The sequence below is a fragment of the Barbus barbus genome (assembly GCF_936440315.1).
Source record: "Barbus barbus genome assembly, chromosome: 38".
In the NCBI taxonomy this organism is placed as follows: Eukaryota; Metazoa; Chordata; class Actinopteri; order Cypriniformes; family Cyprinidae; genus Barbus; species Barbus barbus.
The window spans coordinates 7,387,719-7,409,982 of record NC_136716.1 but is presented as its reverse complement, the minus strand read 5'-3'; the positions used below and the strand labels follow the sequence as shown (position 1 = coordinate 7,409,982).

Genomic DNA, 22,264 nt, shown 5'->3' with positions numbered 1-22,264 from the left:
CCGCAGTTATATACCACCGATAGAGCGAAGATCGCATTCATCATATCTCTGCTGACTGGGCGAGCTCTCCAATGGGCCGAAACCATCTGGGCTCAGGCTGGTACAGTAACTCAGTCCCTAGATAACTTCATCGCTCATTTCCGGGAAGTTTTTGGTAGACCAGCAGGAGATTCCTCAGTGGGTGAGCAGCTCTACCATCTTCGACAAGGTTCCATGTCTATTAACGACTATGCTCTTAAATTCAGGACTCTTGCTGCCGCCAGTGGCTGGAACGAGCGCTCGCTACTAACCACCTATCGGCAGGGATTGGAACCCAGTCTGCGGCTGTATCTTGCCGCATACGACGACACCATCGGGCTCAAATTTTTCATCCAGTTGTCAATCAGAGTCGCCACACGTATGCAATCATGTATGGAAGGCCAACAGGGTCAGAATGTTTTCACTCCAGTCTTCCACCGACCAGAGAACATCAGTCCTCCAGAACCAGATTACGAACCCATGCAGTTAGAAACCATCAGACTCTCACTGCCTGAACGACAGAGGCGCCTGACACTCGGATTGTGCCTTTATTGTGGAGCATCAGGGCACGTTATCTCCACATGCCCAATCCGCCCTCCCAGACCTTTGGTGAGTGTCATTAAACCTGCTATTGTCAATATTAAACCACTCTCCACTGTAGTTCTACTTATTGCCTCCAATATTTCCATTCCAGTCAATGCCCTTCTCGACTCCGGTTCGGCAGGGAACTTCATATCAGGCGCCCTCTGTCGCCAACTCCACCTCTCAACCACGACCACACAAACCACCTACCAGGTCCAGTCAATAACTGGTAAGCCCCTCAGTCGGACCCATGTATGTCGTAGTGTCGGACCTCTCCAGCTCACGGTCGGTCAGTTACAAAGAGACACTCCAGCTACTGGTTCTGGAGGATTCCACCACTGATGCAATCTTAGGGCATCCGTGGTTAGTGCAGCATAATCCTATCCTCTCCTGGGAATCTGGTGAAGTCCTGAAGTGGGGCGAAAAATGCTTTCCTGACTGTTTTCCTCAGATACCTCATCCTCCTGTTTCTGACTCTAAGCTCCTCCCAGTCTGTTCTACCTCCATTGAAAGCCCAGTGGAAAAGCAGTCAGTCGACATCCCAACCTACTACGCCCCCTTCAGCGACGTATTTTGCCCTAAAAGAGCCTCAAAGCTGCCTCCACATCGGCCATGGGACTGCGCCATTGATCTGCTTCCGGGTGAGTCAATGCCCCGTGGGAAAATATACCCACTCTACATTCCGGAACAGAAGGCCATGGAGGAGTGTATTGAAGAGGCTCTTCAACAAGGCTACATCCACCCTTCCACATCCCCTGCTGCTTCGAGTTTCTTCTTTGTGGCTAAGACGGACGGTGGTTTGAGGCCTTGTATAGACTACAGAGCATTAAATAAGATCACAGTAAAGTTCCGCTATCCACTTCCCCTTGTCCCAGCGGCTCTAGAACACCTTCACGGAGCCAAAGTGTTTACCAAGTTGGACCTCCACAGCGCCAATAACCTCATCCGGATACGTGAGGGGGACGAGTGGAAGACTGCTTTTGTGACACCTACTGGGCACTATGAGTATTGCGTTATGCCATATGGATTGGTCAACGTATTCCAGGATTTCATGCATGAGGTTCTCCGGGAGTTTCTCCACAAGTTCGTACTTGTCTATATTGATGACATCCTCGTGTACTCCCGGAGCATGGCCGAACATCGCCACCACATTGCGGAGGTCCTGAAACGCCTGAGGGAGCACCACCTCTTCCTCAAAGCCGAGAAGTGCTCGTTCCATCAAAACTCAGTTTAGTTCCTTGGTTACAACATCGACCAAAATGGCATCCAGATGGACGAGGGGAAGGTAGCAGCCATCAAAACTGGCCCATCCCTACAACCATCAAAGAACTGTAACGCTTTCTAGGCTTTTCAAACTTCTATCGGAGATTCATCCGTAACTACAGTTCCATTGCCAGTCCTCTCACTAATCTCTTGCGGAACAGTGCCCAAAACACTGTCCTGGTCCCCATCGGCCACAGAAGCTTTCTATAAACTTAAAGAGGCCTTTACGAGTGCACCGCTTCTCGTTCACCCTGACCATAGCAAATCATTCATTGTCGAAGTAGATGCCTCTACCACTGGAGTTGGAGCAGTATTATCTCAGAAGCAGGGGACTCCAGCCAGACTACATCCATGTGCCTTCTACTCCTGTAAACTCAGCCCGGCGGAAAGGAACTACGATATCGGAAACCGAGAGCTCCTCGCCATTAAACTAGTGCTCGAGGAGTGGAGACATTAGTTAGAGGGTGCTGAGCAACCGTTTACAGTCCTAACTGACCACAAGAACCTAGAGTACCTTCGTGAAGCCAAAAGACTCAATCCACGCCAAGCCCGGCGGGCTCTGTTTTTTACCCGTTTCAATTTCTCCATTTCCTATTGTAAGAAGAACTGGTTTATTTCTAAAAACGCACATGCATAACTTCAACATTCATAAATCCTCGGAATCCAGGAGACCCCTAAAACCCAGGATATACGTGAAGGAGTAGCAGCTGAAGGTCTCTCGAGAATAGACTGCTTGGTTATCATAAACCAAGTTGGACGGAGAAAAACTCCCTTGGATGACTTTGAAAAAAAAAACAGAAAACACTCCCTACTCTCTTCCCATTAAAGTTTGCAGTAACTCACTTAGAAAGTAATCTTGAAGACTTTTACGACCTCGCGTTTCGCCCAAGAAAGGAATGCGCCTGTTTTTTTCTCCGGCTATCTAAAACAGACAAAGAGAGAGACACAGCTTTGCTTAGAAACGAGTTCAAAGGGAACAAAAGTTATACTGGTTTCTGCTACTGAAATTATACTCGAAAACAAAAACACTATATACCATATATTTAAAACCTATATATATTAAAGGATGTTTTTGTTTGTGACATTTACAAGCTTGTTGTGTTATTGTGAACTTATGGTAATTTGTTTCCAGAATGTATAATATTCCTGATCACTAGTTGTGAATTTTCGTTTAATCAATGCATTTAACCGAGTAATATCATTTGTATTCATATGTATTTTTGGCTATGCAAAGTTACATGGTGTTTGGTTTCGTTAGAAAGCCAATCTCATGAAAAATATTATGGTGAATGAAAATGATCTGTTTTCATCAATGCATGATTACAATAACGGATAGAAACTTGCTTTCAATAATGTTTTTCATGTGATGAATGACTGAACAAGATAATGTATGCAAAACATGCAGCTATGCAGGGTGGAAAACATTTGCGATTGGATCAAACGCCCCACAGGAAAGAATCCGATTGGATCAGGCGCCCATGGGCGGATCCCAAATCGGCCCGTTAAAATCGTATGCACAACTGAAAAGTTCGGTTGGAGTTGAAAACTGAAAAGGAGGCTCACGCCTCGCTCGTCTCTCGTTCTGCTCACGCTGCAAAGCGCTTCTGGCCTCTAACATCACGGTAGGGCATTGCAACAGCAATCAAAGTTAAACTTCAAAGAAAATAACATCTGAAGCTAAGAACTAGAAAGACTTCCTGAGAGCGTTGTTCAGTCATCACGAAGCCAACCAACCACTGAAAAGTGTTCCCGTGACGACGAACTACGAGCAGCCAATCCGCGCACGGTCCGTCGCGAACCCGGAAAGAACGATCTCGACTGAGAGTCAGGTTTTCAACAAAGATGTCTTCAACCGAAAAGACTGAGTTCGATCGGAAACAACTGAAGAAACAGGCAAGCAGAATCTCTTTAATTGGCTGAAACTGGGATATCTATCTGTTAAGAGTAAAGATAAAATAATTCTCTGTCTATGAGTTCCCTCAGGTTGAAACGAGCATTAAGTTAGAACCTAAGACTCTCTTCAGATCAGAACAATTCATTGCAACGAATGTGTGTGTTTATGTCTTTTGTTTCTTGTTGTCTAGTTAGTAGTGTGTTAGAGTAGTGAATAAACTTTGATTTTATTAAGAAATCTCTTGTCTGTGCTATGCTATTTGGCAGATCATAATTATTTGCCAAAGATCGCGTTTACCTACGCTCAGCTAGGAGCTAGATAACTAAATTTAACTATTTGGTTTATTTTATCGTTGGCCACGAATGAGATAAATACAATGGTTAAGAAATAACGTGCTGATTTTACTACTTGCTGGACAAGTCGTTAATAAGGTATCGTTAACCTGGTATAAGTTGGACATTCTGATTAATAGCAATTAATCATTTGACCATCGACTCGTAAGAGTGATTCCCTAAAAGCTAAAATAAATAATAAATAACAATGTGGGGTAATAAATTCCTACACTATCGACCTGGTTTAAGGAATGTCAAAGCTGATGCTTTATCCCGCATCCACACACCAGATGAGAACAACGATGAACCTGAATCTATTTCTGTCCCCTCTTCCAATGTTTCCTCCAATACTCCGCCGGGCTGTCCACCAGGACTACAATATGTTACCAGAACCCAGCGCACTCCCCTTATTCATTCAGCACACTCCTCTCCGGGCGCTGACCACTCAGGGGCCAATGCTACCCTCTCGCTGCTAAGAGATAGCTTCTGGTGGCCTAACATGGCCCGGGATGTAAGAAGGTTCATACAAGGATGTTTGGAATGTGCCATCTCAAAGAGCCCTCGCCATCTACCATCTGGCAAACTCCACCCGCTGCCCATTCCTAACCGACCCTGGTCACACCTAGAAGTGGATTTCATCACGGACCTTCCACCCTCTAATGGTAACACGTGCATCCTAGTGATTGTTGATCGATTCTCAAAATCCTGCCGTCTTATTCCCCTCAAGGCACTCCCAACAGCCATGGACATCGCTGAACTTATGTTCAATCACATCTTCCGATATTATGGGATCCCAGAGGATATCGTGTCTGACCGTGGACCTCAGTTCATTTCAAGAGTATGGAAAGCATTCTTCACCCTCCTAGGTGTGTCCGTTAGTCTCTCCTCAGGTTACCATCCCCAGTCGAACGGGCAGACGGAAAGAAAGATACAGGAGATAGGACGCTTCCTACGAACCTTCTGCCACGGCCACCAGAACTCTTGGAACCAGTTTTTGGGCTGGGCCAAGTATGCACAGAATTCTCTTCGCCAGCCTTCTACTGAACTCACCCCTTTCCAGTGCGTACTCGGTTACCAGCCCCCTCTCTTCCCATGGTCGGGCGAACCATCTGATGTTCCATCGGTTGATCACTGGTTCAGAGAAAGCGAGAGCGTCTGGGGCGCAGCCCACCACCAGCTGCAGAGGGCATTGCGCCGAGGCAGGATGACAGCCGACTTGAGATGCTCCACAGCTCTGCCTAGTGGATTATCTGTAATACCTAGAATATCTGGTGGATTGGGAGGGCTACGGCCCAGAAGAACGGTCCTGGGTTCCCGGAGACGATATTCTTGATCCTAGTCTGCTAGATACCTTCCATGCTTCTCATCCGAATCGCCCTGCTCCCGAGGACGAGGTCGGCAACCTCAACGTCGAGGTCCCCAGCCCTCAGGAGCGGGCCATGGAGGGGGGAGTAATGACACGGAACAGCCAGAGATCCACACCAGCCAATCCCAGCGCACTCCCTCACCTGAATTCTAATCACATGCACCTGTCACCCATCAGCACACTCATCAAGCTGGCTTTATAAGCAAACTCATCACCTCACTCCAAAGTCCGGTCTCGTTTACACGCATTGGACTCCTTCTCTACGCAAGACGTATTTCCAAGTATATTCCTTCAAGTGTGATTTCCTGTACTTACCTCCTGTGTTCTTTCCAGCGTGTTCTCCACGTCTTCATCCTCCATCGTCTCCTTGTCCTCTGTGCCTCCGGTCAAGATACTGGTGTGGTCTCTCTTCATCCCATCCATCCACGATCTCCTGGTTAGAGCCCTGTATTTCGGCCCGGGCCCGATGGGCCCCCGACTTTTTTACGCCTCTAGGGCCGGGCTTCGGGCCAATTTCCACGTCATAGTTCAGACGCGGGCCGGGCAAAGGGCCTGTTTTGGGTTTCTCCTTATTTTTATATTGTAGACATCTATCGATTAGTGATGCAAAAAATTGCCGCGCTGATGGAAACAACACAAGACCGTGCCGTGACTGAGAGCAGCTCGATGGTCAAATGTTGGAATCCTCCTCACACAATGGACAGACGAACCTGGACTGTGTATTTGTTGGACATTATCTCGATGGAACTCTCTACTTCTTGTATACATGGATCTAACGTGAAAACTGTAAATTCATGGCATTCAGCTTTTAATGTTGTCTTCTTTTCTAAAATCTTTGTAAAAATTATTTTATTGTTATTTGTTTACCTATTAATATTAATTAATGTTTTTTTTTTTTTTTGAGTCTACCAAGGGGTGGGATGGGTTGGGGTGGGTTTTAAATTTGTACAGCTACTTTTTTTGTACTACCGTTCCACAAAATAAAACATAAACAGTTGTTAACAAAAAAAATATATGTATCGACCCCAAATGGAATGGTTCTATTTGGAATTGATTGTCCTTGTCAGACCTTTTTTGTATTAAATAACTTGTAAACATATATAAAGAAAGCAGCTGTCACATACAAATTCATTATGCTTGTTTGTCTTTTCTCACTTCTTCTCCAGGTGCCGAAGTCAGGCGAGCAGGTGGCCCATAATACAGCAGAAGCATGTGTGGACACATCGGGTGCCACGAAACAAGTGTCCTACAAGACCGAAATCATTGCAGGAGTGACCATAATCACCACCACACAGGTCATTTAACCTCATGACACATTACCATACATTAAAAATGCAAAAACAAAATCCTTTAATAAACACTGAACAGTTTCATGATAATCAGTTGGTTTATACTTTGATATATATCATGATACTGAATGATTACCACTTTTATTTACCATGTGTTTTTGCAGTATCATTACTGATGTAGCTAATGCAACACATTTGAATAAAAAATAGATGTAATCAACATTGTTGTATGTCACTGGCACTCAGGAAAAGGGGGAAGGTCAGAATGGTGCAGACAAGAGCGGGATGAGGAAACCTCCTGGTCAGCTGCCGTTTTACCTGAGCCGGAGTAACCAAGACCAGTCGGTCATTAAAGCTGGATATTGTGTCAAACAGGGAGCTGTGGTGAGTAAAAAGTGCAGAATAAGTGTGTATATGCATTTTTTGTTGAGTATCATTTTTCATACATCAGACTTTTAGGGCTCATATAATATGATATAGAATATGGAGCTCAAACTTGAGGAGGCAAAAAAACACCTCACATTTATTCAGAGGCCTGAACTGAGCAAAAATATGCAATTTGATGCAGTTGCTGATAATTATTTGGCAAAAAGTAGGATGAAATTCTGATAGCATGGAAGGTAAGTCGGTGAGTTAACAAGCTACTTACATAAAATACATATAAATAAAATAAAATTGTCTCTCTATATCTCCCAACAATATAGCTTAGTAAGATGATATTCAAAAACCTAGTTTTATTTGATCAAATACTTAGTTTTCAAAGTTCTATAGGTTTTATTGTGGACGACAAAATGTAATGCTATGCAATACAGTGATGATCAAGAGATGGACAAATAAACATTCTACGAAAGCCTGATGTATCATATTTGATCAATTTGAACATGATGTATGGATAATCATGTAAACCTAAGTTTATTCAGTCAGTTTATTCTTGTGTTTCCTTTATAAAAATCTGTATAGATTCCACAGAAAAAAAAGACATGTACCACAACCTGAAGGGTTTGTAAAATTTTACTTGCTAAATTGTGTACAGCAGGCTTTTCAGCATGATCTTGTTGATAATTTAGATGTCTTAAAAATGTGCTTATCAAATATGAAACAGTAGGCTTTATGTGTGTTCACTTTAGCAAAGTTTCACAGACAAAAAAGGTCCAATATCTAGCATAGCAACATATAAAGCACAGCTCACACAAAGTAACTTTCAAACCTGGCAGCTTTCTTTTGGTCAGATGTCTTTCTGTCTTTCTCTAGATGAAAAACTGGAAAAGGAGATACTTCTTGCTGGATGACAATACACTAAGCTACTTCAAATCAGAGCTGGTTAGTCTCTCCCTCTCTTTCTTAATCCTCCTGCATCTCTTTAGAGTCCTGCACACTGCTGTTGACCTTGAATGTTTCTCAAACCTATTGACCTGTTCAGCTCTTTGTTTTCATTGTGTTTTGCACCTGTGCGACTATGAACCCGTCTATAAGCTCCCATCTGATAAGTGAAAGTCCGGCCGGTGTATTGTTCATGCCATCTGATCCTGTGTCCAATCACATTTCACCAATTAAGTATATTTACATATGTGCCCCCAGAATTAGACCAGTGACTCATGTGGGAGTGAAAGCTTGTGTCCAGTGGAGGCTATAAGACCGTGTGTGTGTGTGTGTGTGTGCATATCCTGGTGGTTGTTTGAACTTGTTCACAGTGTTATGAATTCCTCTTGCTGCATGTCAACAGGCTGACTGTGTTAGAACATGTCTATATCAGTGGTGTTTGCTTTAGGACTACACTGGAAGAACATCTTCCTCTTAAATTCTGTAAGAATTTTGGGAAATTCATAATTATGTTTTAGAAACAAATATAATTCTGTTAAGTTAAAAATATCAGCAGGGTTTGATACTTTTTTTTACCAAAGAGTTGAAAAATGTCTTAAGTTGAGAAATTTAGGAGCGCATTAAAGAACTTTAGGGGTGCACAACAGTACTGTAATAAATAGATTATTTTGCTGATACTATTAAAATCTTTATTTTGAAACTGGGAGCCTGTAGAATGCATGAGAAAAAAATACAATTTTAATTCATTAACTATTTCTGTAATTACATCTATAATTACACTGCTGACCCTACTTTAAACCTATCCATAATATCCAAAATCTTAACCGTATCCCACCTCAATAGCAGCAAACGTGTTTTGCAATACAACATGATCATAATAAGGACACTGTACCAAGCAATAATCTTTTTATGTAAATACAGAATATAAAGTGGAACCAAATGTTCAATTTCTGTCTTTAATACTTGGAAAAGCTGCTTTTTAATGCTATGATTAAATTGCCTAACCCCAGGTCAAGGCCACTTGTAATTTTTGAAAAGGTTAACACCACTTTTGACCCTGAGAAATGAAGCCCTGCTCCAAATCACCGTATGAGAGCTAAACAATGTAAGTAACTAACCCTACAGGTATAGGTTTGGTAAATTAACAGTTTCATAATCCAGGGTTGAATGTGATACTGGGTTAACAGTTTCAAGAGTGAGAAGTCTATAATATCACTCAACTCATTGGAGTATTGATGGAAGGACAATTGTTTAGCATATGACATGTTTCCTCTCAAATAAAGTGACTACCATGTCTTCATGTCCGATTAAGAAACTATCATTGGCTTACTTTTTGGCTATAGTGGTTTAAAATCATGGTAAACGGTTATAAATTGCTTTGACTGAGGGGGCAGAACAATGGAAAGTTGTTCCAACACACAACTTCCTGTGGAAAATTTTTGACAAATTATTTCCCACGGATTTATAGTAGCCTAATTATTTTTATTCCCATGAAGTTAAGAATAGCAGATACTATTAAACTGATCTTTTTCCTCTGACAGTGAAAATTCAATGCAGTTATTGCTAAGAGAGTCATATAAACAAAATCTTACTGTGAATGTTTGATTTCATATCCAAATACAATTCTTGACCTATTCTCAATTGTGAAACTATCACAAATAATACAAAAATAATTGTATGAAATCAAATTTATTTAAACTGAACCAAACCTTGACTCTATTCAGATTTCTGTCAATCTAATTAGAGGACTACGATCTGTGGTTCTAAAGTACTGTATTTGTTAAATACCATAGGAAAAGACAACTGTAATGTCGTAGGTGACATGAACTTGTTACAGCTTCGGCAAGAGAATAGGAACCAACTGATTCTGTGTGTGTGTGTGCATGTTTATGTGGTTTATGAGGACACAAATTTGTATAATGACATGGGTATGACAGAGGTATTACAATATGAAGGTGGTTTATGAGGACACTGCCTATGTCCCCGTAATTCAAAAGGCTTAAAAAACAAACTAAATGGTGTTTTTTTGGAAATCTAAAAATGCACAAAGTCTCCTGTGAGGGCTAAGTTTAGGTGTAGGGTTGGTGTAGGGCAATAGCACACACAGTTTGTTCAGTACAAAAACCAACATGTGTGTGTGTGTGAGGAGGGCAGGCATAGCAAGGAGGCTTGGTCAAAGGCTAAATCATACAGTAGATGTCAATAAAGGCTATTTCAGGGCTGATAATCACAGGCCTGCGCTCACTGCAGCACCCTGCTCGGGCCTGCACTTCCTCACTGCACACACTCAACATGGCTGAAATGTTTGCTCAGTGCTTCTTCAAGCATCCACATGAAATAAAGGCAATATTTAATACATTACTGAATGAAACTCTGTTTTTAGGAGCGGGAGCCATTACGAATTATTCCTCTGAAAGAAGTGAACAAGGTGCAGGAGTGTAAACAAAGGTCAGCAGTGCTTCATTTGTGCGGTTGTTTTGTTGTTTTTGTTTTCTTTTTCTTTTGTGTTTTGTTTAGTCATAACGTTTGTTTCGTTTTGTCTTCTTTTGCTTTGTCTTGTTTTGTCGTCTTGTGTTTTTGTCTTGTCTTGTTCTTGTTTTCTGTTGTGTTTTTGTCTTGTCTTGTTCTTGTTTTCTGTTGTGTTTTTGTCTTGTCTTGTTCTTGTTTTCTGTTGTGTTTTGTTTTGAAAAATGTTTTTCAAATGCACAAGTCGTGCCCCATACATACACCTCTGGTTGAGCCAGAGAAAAACTGTGTAAACAAATCCTACTCAATTACTGTCTCAATGGTTTACTTCTAGTTGCACTATAAAGTGGGAAAGTATTTTAACATTAAAGTCACTGCACACAGCACACCATCATTAAATGAAAATTCACCCATATGTATTTTATAAACAACATTTTTTCATAATTCATAATCCATTACACTCAGACATCACAATAAGGAAGAAAAGATCTGTTGCTACTTCCATTTCGTTGTAACTTTAAATGCATGCATTTAAACTGTGATTGTGTTGGACAGCTCACTATAGGCACAGATTGTTATTACGTCTGGAAAGTCAGAAATGAGAAATCATCCGCCAAGTGACGTTAGCAATATCTAACCTTTTAAAAATGGGATATTCCAGATGAAAACACACACTCTGAACAGGCATCATGGTGATATATGTGTTCTGTCAGGATAGGTCAGGCAAACATGACATTTGTTATATTTTTATTTACTCCAGGCCGCCAAGTTTATCTTAATGTTAACATGTGACAGTTCACAATGTTTAAAAGTTATGCTGTTTGGGACTTGGGCAGACCTTTCATAATAGTGCACAAACTATTAGAAGTAATAAAGCAGTAATAAACAATAACAGCATTCCTATCATGCATCTGTGCTGCTTCAACAGCTTAGGATTTTACCCATGATTCTGTTGTGTCTAATACTGATTTGTGTTTTTTAGTGACTTGATGATGAGGGACAATCTTTTTGAACTGGTTACTACCTCAAGAACTTTCTACATTCAGGTAGGAATGTATTAATTCTTATTTAATTCATGTTAATTCTTCACCCTCTCTATTGGGGTGTGCCTTAATATTTGACGGTAAACTAAATGCATACTCTTTCTTACAGTAGTGTTTTAGTGGCGGGTTAAAATAATAGTGTTGCTTTATATGATTTTAGAATAATCCAAGTGTTTTTCAACAATAAATTGAAAAATAAAACATTTTCAATTTTTTGGGGGAAAATAAAGTTGTAACATTACAACATAAAAGCAGTGATTATTTTAAACATAATAACATTTATGTTTTCATACTATTAGAAGATTATATTCAAAACATTGAGTTTATTCTCAACATTTTTTTTTCTTTATTTATTTTAACATGGCACTAAAACACTGACTTTATTTTTTAAATCAGAAAATCAAAATGAAGTATAATAAATAAAGCATCGAAGGGATGAAGTGATTTCACACTTATTTTTCCAAATTTTGGGGTCCATAAAATTTTGTTTTGTAGAAATGTATTTACTCTTTTGATGCACCTTTAATGCATATAAATATATAAACCCTTGAATATAGCTTTCTGTGTTTTATCATTGGGCTCTTTGTTTTTAATGTAAACAACTTTTATTGTAATGGTACAATAGTTTTGGCTATTGTTTAGTTTTGTCCCATTACGTTACTTTATTTGCAGTGGAGATACAATACATCATTAGAAATTTTATATCAGATGGAATATAACATTTATAGTTCTTGACTAATTTTTAGCAGCAAAAATCTGATTTCTTGTCTGAATAAAATGACTGGAAATCACATTTGTGATTAGAACAATAATTTTATGTTACCTTTTAATCTGAGATGGCACTTAGTCTCAAAGTTTTGAGAGCCACGGATCTAAATAATTTCAAGCATGAATAAATGTTTTAATCAATTGTTTTTAAATGTTAAACATTTTAACAAAAATGAAAGCTGTCTTTATTTTTCTCTGTCTCAGTCGGACAGCCCAGACGAGATGCACGGCTGGATCAAGGCTATCTCTGGGGCCATAGTGGCCCAACGTGGTCCTGGACGCTCAGCAGCCTCAGTAAGAATTGCCTTTGTTTAGTGACATTCTGAGTTCTCAGCCGTTTTCTGCTCTTCTGGTTTGATGTGTCTTTTGTGAAGTGTTTTGTAGCCACACATCCTGTCCATGTCCAGCCCAACCATGTGTCTCTTCAAATGTCACTCATTTATGTTTACTGCTGAAATGACCAAAAATCCAATCTCAAAAGGACAGTTTACCCTAAAAGTAAACATTTGTCATTGTCCGCTCAAAAACTGGCCCGATTTACCAGACTGCCCATTCTAGTATATCCTCTTTCTACCTGTCAGTCTCTGTTTTCTTTTTCTGCTGTGTCGGTGTCTAATGAATGTGCGCTATGTTACAGATGCGTCAGGCCAGGCGGCTCTCAAACCCTTGTATACAGAGGTATACATCCTGCAATGGTGAATGCAGCACGTATGTGTTGAGAACAAACCCCTTGCGCTTTGTCCCTGTGTGTTTGCATCCAGCCCCTGCTTTGACTTTAGAGGACTGTAGTTCTTGAACTAGTTCTGAGCAGGGTAGAGGTGCCTCACCTAAATAATCCAACCCCGCAGACAAACCAAACTAAAACCAAACCTCATGTCATTCTATAGTGACCTTTGACATCCATCATCCATCATCCCCATTTTCTCTTTTTATATACTTTGGAACATCCATACTAAACATCTTGTTTTTATTTTTGTATAATGATTTGTTTTCTCATTAAAGTTTATTTTAAACTCAATTATTAATTTTTTTGCAAAATTCTCAAATGTTCACTTTGTTTTATTTTAAAAAGCTATAAAACTGTCATTTTAATTGTTTTATTTGAGTGAAGAAAGATTGTATATAAAATATTAATTTAAATATATGCAAGAAAGACAATTCAGTATGCAAATAGATAAAAAGAAGACCAGTCACAGACACAGTTTAGTTTGTCAATTTTACTGTGACTCAATTATAAAAGATGGATAGATAAATATTACACTGGAGCACATTCTCATGGTGCATTCACACCAGACGCGAATGAAGCGTTAAGCGCGAGTGATTTACATGTTAAGTCAATGCAAAGACGCGATTAGACATCCTGCGGCGCGATTCGCGCGAATGAGGCGGCGCGAATGACGCGATTCGCGCGAATGGCGCGGCGCGAATTGAGCGTTTCGAGCGTTTGACGCGCGGAACGCAAGATTCGCGCGAATCGCGCAAGTTGAAAAATCTGAACTTTGGCGGATATTTCGCGCCGCGCCAACCAATCAGGAGCTTGCTCTAGTAGTGACGTGTGGAGCAGAGGCAGAAATCAAAACAACAATAAAGGACAAAATCATTGTCGCTGTATGTGGATACCCGGAGCTGTACCATAGACCAAAGATTACATGTTAGATTTACCCAAAACAAATGATATCTTATGTTTATCCACTACAGAGACATCAGAGCCAGCGGCAAATGTCAGACTAGCCGAGGTTATGCTCCTCTCTTCGGCATACATGAGCACGAGCGCCCGGTGATCGCCTGGAGCTCACGGCTCCGAAATCGGCAAAGCACATTTTCAAATAGGGGCTGTTTTTGTAAATAAACAGCAGATTTGAGTTTTAAACAACTACATTCTCGGCTGAAATACACGGGTCCAGTGTTTCCATAGCACATAAAGGTGATTTTATTTGCCAAATTCTATACATATGCTCTCTGTGGCAGTCATTGTGCCCCCTGGCAGAAGCCCCGCCCATGACGCGAATTCGCGTCTGTTGTGCAGTGAATTTCACGCGCGAATGAAGCGTATTTCACACGCGAATGAAGCGAGTAAACCCAAAATGTTCACGCGTCCAACTACGCGCGAATAGCGCGATTTATTCGCGCAAGTCGCGTCCGGTGTGAATACACCATTACAGTTCAAGATTTTTTTAACTTAAATCCTAAACTTATTAGAAAAATGTAGTGTTTATTTAAAAAAAAAAGACATAACACACTGAAATGGTCTAATTAAGGCTGAACGGTGTCTGTACGTGAATCTGTTTGGGCTGAATTAATTTTAGAAATTTATGGAGAGGAAGAATAATAATAGAATGTATTAGGGATATCTGTACAGTGCTGCATGATATAAAACAATTATTGAATCTTGAAGTTTGCCTTATATACAATATTTACTAGTGGGTCCACGCTGATTCATAAAAATATTTAATAATCTCCTTTTCAATAAACTCTCATCATGAGCACATCTGGAAATTATTAATTCAGTTTAATAGATGCAGTACACAATTGTGAAATTTCAAGATTGTGTTGAACTCTTATATAAGAATTCTTACATTAATTTTGTTGAGTTTAATTAAACTGAAATCTAATTATCAAATCTTAAGTAAATTATACTATTATAGATAATAAAGAGGACTCTTATAAAGCACCTTTTTTTTTCTTATAAAGAAACAAAGATCCACCTATACTTGTAATTCTTACAGGACACTGTATCAAATATGTTGAAAGCCAAAAGTTGACCCATCCAGATCTTTTGTCAAGTTGATGTTATTTTTTTCCCCTCCACCTTCTGGTCATACAGTTTGAACAAGAACTAATTGTGCTTAGTTTTTTTTTTTTTTTTTTTTTTTTTTTTTTAGCTGACGCTTTTATCCAAAGCGACTTACAATTGCTATATATGTCAGAGGTCGCACGCCTCTGGAGCAACTAGGGGTTAAGTGTCTTGCTCAGGGACACATTGGTGTCTCACAGTGGATTCGAACCCGGGTCTCTCACACCAAAGGCATGTGTCTTATCCACTGCGCCATCACCACCCCGTTTTGTTAGGCCGTGGTTTGTTGTTCGCTGTTTGTAAGTTTAGGTCGTTGGATATTTGTCTGGAATGGCCAATTAGTCGTAATTACTTCTGTCACACTTTAGTTTGAGGACCAATTCTCACTATTAATTACAACTTTTGCATCAATAAACTCCTAAGTTGCTGTTTATTAATAGTTAATGAGGTACAACCGAATTCCGGAAATGTTGGGACGTTTTTTAAAATTTGAATAAAATGAAAACAAAAAATTTCAAATCACATGAGCCAATATTTTATTCACAATAGAACATAGAGAACATAACAAATGTTTAAACTGAGAAATTTTACAATTGTATGCACAAAATGAGTTCATTTCAAATTTGATGCCTGCTACAGGTCTCAAAATAGTTGGACCCGCAAGTCAGCTTCCTGACGCAACAGTCTCAACCGAGCGTTTGGATTGAAACAATGGCTGTATCCGATATCGCCCCCTATACCCTCATTCACTATTCCCTACATTAGTCCACTCATACAGTTCACTTGAAGGAGTGAATGAAAATGAGTGAGTGAATTCGGACACTGAGTGCACCGGAAGGACTGCCGCTTTTGCATAGTTTGCTTGCTGTTTAATAATCATTTGATACGGGCAGCTCCAGTAGTAAGATTGAAGGATTTATCTTGAACTCTGTCACGGAAATTATGTATAAACCCTAATAGTCAATTTACAATTAATTGTGTACCTGTGTTGTATTACGCCGTGAACGAGCGCTTCTAAAATTAATGGATGGATGATTCAGCTGCGTGCGCCATCTTCTGGCGAGACGCGGGAATTAATTCGGCACGCGACTCTCACAGTGCATTCTGGGGATTCTCTAGCCGTTGAGTGTACATCGGTTGTACACTCGTTTTTGCGGTGCGTTGTGGGATTGAATGCGTGCACTCGAGAATATCCACTATGGTTTCGAAGACAACTTAAAATGGCTGTCCCCTCAAATAGTGCACTATTTGAGGGTATAGGGGGAGATTTTGGATACAGCCAATAACTCAGTGTGTTTAAAAAGTAGGCCTACACAGTGTACGTTTTTGCTAAATCGCTTGCAAATATAAGACTGTTGTATAGCCTACATACCACGAAATATTATCAATCAATCAATCAAACAAACTTTATTACAGACTCAAGGTCCAGATTTAAAAAATAAGACAATAGACTACATATACACTCACCGAAAGGATTATTAGGAACACCATACTAATACTGTGTTTGACCCCCTTTCGCCTTCAGAACTGCCTTAATTCTACGTGGCATTGATTCAACAAGGTGCTGAAAGCATTCTTTAGAAATGTTGGCCCATATTGATAGGATAGCATCTTGCAGTTGATGCAGATTTGTGGGATGCACATCCAGGGCACGAAGCTCCCGTTCCACCACATCCCAAAGATGCTCTATTGGGTTGAGATCTGGTGACTGTGGGGGCCATTTTAGTAAAGTGAACTCATTGTCATGTTCAAGAAACCAATTTGAAATGATTCGAGCTTTGTGACATGGTGCATTATCCTGCTGGAAATAGCCATCAGAGGATGGGTACATGGTGGTCATAAAGGGATGGACATCTGACTCTACCATCTGAATGTCTCAACAGAAATCGAGACTCATCAGACCAGGCAACATTTTTCCAGTCTTCAACCGTCCAATTTTGGTGAGCTCGTGCAAATTGTAGCCTCTTTTTCCTATTTGTAGTGGAGATGAGTGGTACCCGGTGGGGTCTTCTGCTGTTGTAGCCCATCCGCCTCAAGGTTGTGCGTGTTGTGGCTTCACAAATGCTTTGCTGCATACCTCGGTTGTAACGAGTGGTTATTTCAGTCAAAGTTGCTCTTCTATCAGCTTGAATCAGTCGGCCCATTCTCCTCTGACCTCTAGCATCAACAAGGCATTTTCGCCCACAGGACTGCCGCATACTGGATGTTTTTCCCTTTTCACACCATTCTTTGTAAACCCTAGAAATGGTTGTGCATGAAAATCCCAGTAACTGAGCAGATTATGAAATACTCAGACCGGCCCGTCTGGCACCAACAACCATGCCACGCTCAAAATTGCTTAAATCACCTTTCTTTCCCATTCTGACATTCAGTTTGGAGTTCAGGAGATTGTCTTGACCAGGACCACACCCCTAAATGCATTGAAGCAACTGCCATGTGATTGGTTGATTAGATAATTGCATTAATGAGAAATTGAACAGGTGTTCCTAATAATCCTTTAGGTGAGTGTACATCCCATAGCATCTATCACAGACATAAAGAGTTACAAAATACAGCAATACCAGTGTCTCCACAGCTTTGACTGATACCGTGTAGTACTAACCCCAATATTTGATAAACCCACAATAATCTCATTTTTAGAAGCATTAAGCCGACAGATAAATCTATACATAAGATTTCGTAACAGTGCTTTAAAAGTGAGTACTCTTGCACTCACAAACATTTCACTTGCACTATGCCATCTAGGTCTCCTTAGTAAGACTCTCATTGCATCATTATAAGCTACTTGCAGCTTCTATAAACTAGATGTTTGGTAGTTACACCACAAATGAGCAGTATAAAGTGTTGTACAGTATGCTTTGAAAAGTGACACTTTCACCTCATCTGAACAGAAACTAAACTTACGTAAAAGTATATTCGCCTGCATATACATCATACGACGTTGCCTTTCAATATCCTCATCATCTGTCATGTGTTCAGTGATAAAATATCCAAGGTATTTTGCTTTCGCATACACAGTGAGACTCTTGTTAGACAACTTTAAAAACTGGAAAATGTATACTTTTATCCTCCTTAGTTCTGCAAATCATAACCACAATCTTATCAGGATTATATAAAATATCATGCTCAAGACCATAATCAGAACACACAGTTAAAAGCTGTTGAAGACCAGCAGTGCTAGGACTAATCACCACAAGATCATCTGCATACATAATATGATTCACTAAAGTATTCCCAATCATACAACCAGTTTTTCAGACATTCAAACGTTCAGATAGCTCCTCCATGTAAAGATTAAACAGAATTGGGGACAAAATCCCTTCTTGTCTCACGCCGTTATATTAGAATAATAGGTACCACTTAGTTTCAAAATACTTACAGTAGAAATAATTTTACAGGTTATTACACCTTTATTCCCCAAACTTCACATATTATTCCCTTATACTTACACAGAGGTACTGAATAGGTACACTATAATTGCAAAAACGTTACACTGTAAATTCAGTTTACTTGCGCAGTACGTTGCGGGTTGTAATCTAAAGCGTTACCCATTTTTTCATCATGTACTATATATTATATTCAACATATTATCTAATATGTCATCATTTTGTATTCATCATGTTTGATGCCCACATTTAACTTCTATTTACTTACAGTTACAATCCATTTCACCCTCACCTGCTTTTCTTTAAAAATTGTTTTTATTTTTATTTTTTTCAATTACAGGACATTACTAAATTTAAATCTAAATGTCAATATTAACAATGCACTAAGTCACTTATTTATTTATTTTAATCAAATCTCTTTGATATAATGTTGAGTCTAGTCATATGTGACTAGAAAAAGAGGTCACATCACATGTTGAGGTCACATCACCAGCCTTGTAATTTGAACAAGTTTTTAAACACAATGATAAAGATAATGAACACTAATGAAGATGAAAACACTACACTTAGAGCACCATTTAAGGCATAGTTCACCAAAAAAATAATAATAATTTTATAATTCTGTTATAATTTACTCTCCCTCATGGTGTTGATTTAAAATATGCATTCACTTCCACATAAAAAAGAAAGTCATACAGGTTTGGACTTTGGAGTGACAAAGGATGAGGAAATTATGGCAGGGTTTTCATGTGTTTTTCATTTGTCAGGGTGAGCTATCCCTTGTGAAAAAGAAGTATGCTTGCTTGTATTGAATAGGCATTTATATATTTAAAAAACGTTCAATAAAAATTGCTTTAAAGTATATTTCAATTTACCATAAATGCTTGTCACTTTATAGCCATATTTCAGACATAATTATGAAACTACATATCAAAATGTACTTAAGTCCTACTGAAGTGCATCAAAGAAGCACAAAGTTCAACTAATTGCAATTAAAATAAATTGATAAAAATAAGCTATAATTAATGTTAATTTAATTGTAAATAGCATGCAGTTAAATTCATTTTGCACTTAAGCATGTTCTTTTGAAGCATATTGTTTCCATAATAATTACTCTTTTTAAAATGATTATAAAGTATGCTTTTTCACAAGGGATTTCATTAATGTTAAGGCCTGTTCACACCAACACATACAGTGCCCTCCACTAATATTGGCACCCTTGATAAATAATTGAAAGTGTGGAGAAAATCTCATGATGAAATAAGTTTTTTTTCTCCAATGAATCTTGGTCACAATTATTGGCACCCCTAGAAATTATTATGAGTAAAATATATCTGAAGTATATTCCCATTCATATTTAATTTAGCACACCAGGGTGACTAGGAGCATGAAATTGTCCAGCCATGACTTCCTGTTCCACAAGATTATAAATGAGAGGAACACAAAGGCCAAATTCCCTTAATCATCCATCACAAGGAGCAAAACCTAAAATATAGTTCTTATGTGCAGAACAAGATTGTTGAGCATCATAAAATAGAAAGTAGCTGTAAGAAAAGAGTTAAAGCATTGAAAATCCCCATTTCCACCATCAGGGCAATAATTTAGAGGTTCCAATCAACTAAAGATGTTAAAAATCTGCCTGGAAGAGGACTCTCCAGGGATCACAGCTGTAGAATTGTAGAGATTAGTTGAGTCTTGGGGTCAGAAACGTAAAAAAATATATATATCAAACATCCCCTACATCACCACATGTTGTTCGGGAGGGTTTCAAGGAAAATTCTCCTCATTCATCCAAAATCAAGCTCCAGTAAATTCAGTTGTCAGATACGACTGGAACTTCAAATGGCACTGGCTTCTATGGTGAAACTGAAAAAAGAGCTTTTTGGCAGCAAACCCACCAGATGAGTTTAGTACAAACAGGGATAAAGAAGTACCCCATGTCCACGGTTAAATATACTGCTGGATCTTTAATGTTGTGGGTCTGTTTTTCTGCCGGAGGTCCTGAACATCTTGTTCAGATGCATGGCATCATGGATTCTATCAAATACCAACAGATAAAAAATCTAAACCTGACTGCCTCTTTTAGAAATCTTATAATGGGCCATGTTTGGATCTTCCACCAGGACAACAATCCAAAACAAACATCAAAATAAACACAAAAATGGGTCACTGTCCCTGTCCTCTGACCTGAACCCTACAGAAAGTGAGTGGGGTGAACTGAAGAGAAGAAGTACTAACATGGATCTGGAGAGATTCTGTATGAAGAAAATGGTCTCTGATCTCTTATCAGGTGTTCTCCAAACTCTTCAGGCATTATAGGAGAAAACTCAGAGCTGTTACCCTGGGAAAAGGACGTTGCAATGATTGAGTGCCAATAATTGTGGCCAACATGAACTAGAGAAAGCATTTATTTCACAGCGAGATTTTCCCCTCACTTTCAGTTGTTTCACTTCAATGATAGGTTGGAATTTTGTGAATTTTTTTAATGAAAGATAAAAAGGATAAACAATGCAGATTTATTTTCACAGCCGCCTTTGCTCATATTTACCAATTTTAGTGGAAGGCACTGTATGTTCGTCACAAAAATTCAATCTGTTTTTCGCCATTTTTATATAATGTTACTAATATACTAATGCAAAAAAATAAATAAAAAGAATTTTGAAATTAAAATGAACATGGTGTTGTTGACAGGCCTTTAGCTTTGAATTTAAAAATATTAAAAATGAAAAATGTCTCCTCAGAGCTTTTTATTTAACCTGCCTTTATATGTTGAATCTTTTTTTCTGTCTGTGCCTTCCTCAAATGCTGTTTTAAGCTGATTTGCACCTCTCATTTTTCCCTTTCAGAGATTAAACGTGACACTGAGACACTAACAACCCAAACACAAGCCCTTCTTCTGCACTAGCAGCTGTCCTGTTCCTGCTATATCCCAGACTGATCTCCAACCTCCTATCTGCTGTAGCTTTCACTGCCACTGTTCGCTTACGTGACTGCTGCCCATGTACTAAACTTACTGATGTTCCTCTTGCTTCACCTGCTCTTGTTCTTGAGTTTTTTCCTCCATCTTCCCTTTCTACCAAAGCGGTTTCCTCTGTCCTGACTGATGCTGCGTTCTGTAACCGTTCCTCAATCTCCACAGGAGCAAGCTGAGCCCACATCTGTCTTCTACTCCAACGAACAGAGTCTCTCAACTCCATGCTCACCCCTTCCCACCGAACTCCGTTACCCAGAATGCCGTTCCCCCTCGGGCCCTCAGCATGGTGTGGGAGGGGCCAGACCTGAACAGCCTGCGCCCGGGGCCACGAGCGCGCCTGTCGCTGCAGGAGTCGCCCCAAATCTTCTTCAAGTAAACGCTAACAACTTGTCACCATGGCAAATGAGAAGTGGCGTAACACAGCCTCCGGATATCCCACAAGATGAAGACCTGCATGTTACCCAGGTGTAACGATGTACTTGGTATATAACACACACACATTACAACAAACTATTAACGCTAAACGCAGGACAGAGACTCGGGATGAATGTGAATCGAGCCCAGTGAACCATGCATGGGATATGGAGTTTTCACCAATCTCTTAAAAAAACTGCAACAAGTACAAACCAGAAAATTCATTGAAACACAAAGTTGCTGTTACCAATAGTCATTTTCCTGTTACGACCAAAAACCGATATTATAGCTAATATTATAAATCTATTGTGGGTTTTTTTTCTGTTTTTAAATCTAAAATAAAGTGAATTTGTGG

The 22,264-nt window shown here is 39.6% G+C and overlaps 1 protein-coding gene across 4 annotated transcripts in view; it reads left to right on the top strand.

The window, feature by feature from the left end:
* LOC306857855 (pleckstrin homology domain-containing family A member 1-like) overlaps positions 1-22,264 on the top strand; it is a 48,358-nt gene extending 26,094 nt beyond the window's left edge. The window contains exons 6-13 of one of the 4 annotated variants that reach the window (XM_079398086.1): positions 6,622-6,750; positions 6,991-7,128; positions 7,996-8,064; positions 10,448-10,512; positions 11,513-11,576; positions 12,546-12,635; positions 12,979-13,049; positions 21,661-22,181. In XM_079398086.1, the coding sequence (XP_079254212.1) occupies positions 6,622-6,750; positions 6,991-7,128; positions 7,996-8,064; positions 10,448-10,512; positions 11,513-11,576; positions 12,546-12,635; positions 12,979-13,049; positions 21,661-21,871 (837 nt within the window). In that variant the 3' untranslated portion in view covers positions 21,872-22,181. Of the gene's footprint in view, positions 1-6,621; positions 6,751-6,990; positions 7,129-7,995; positions 8,065-10,447; positions 10,513-11,512; positions 11,577-12,545; positions 12,636-12,978; positions 13,050-21,660 lie in introns of all 4 variants that reach the window. The other 3 variants (XM_079398087.1, XM_079398088.1, XM_079398085.1) reach the window with 3 other exon arrangements.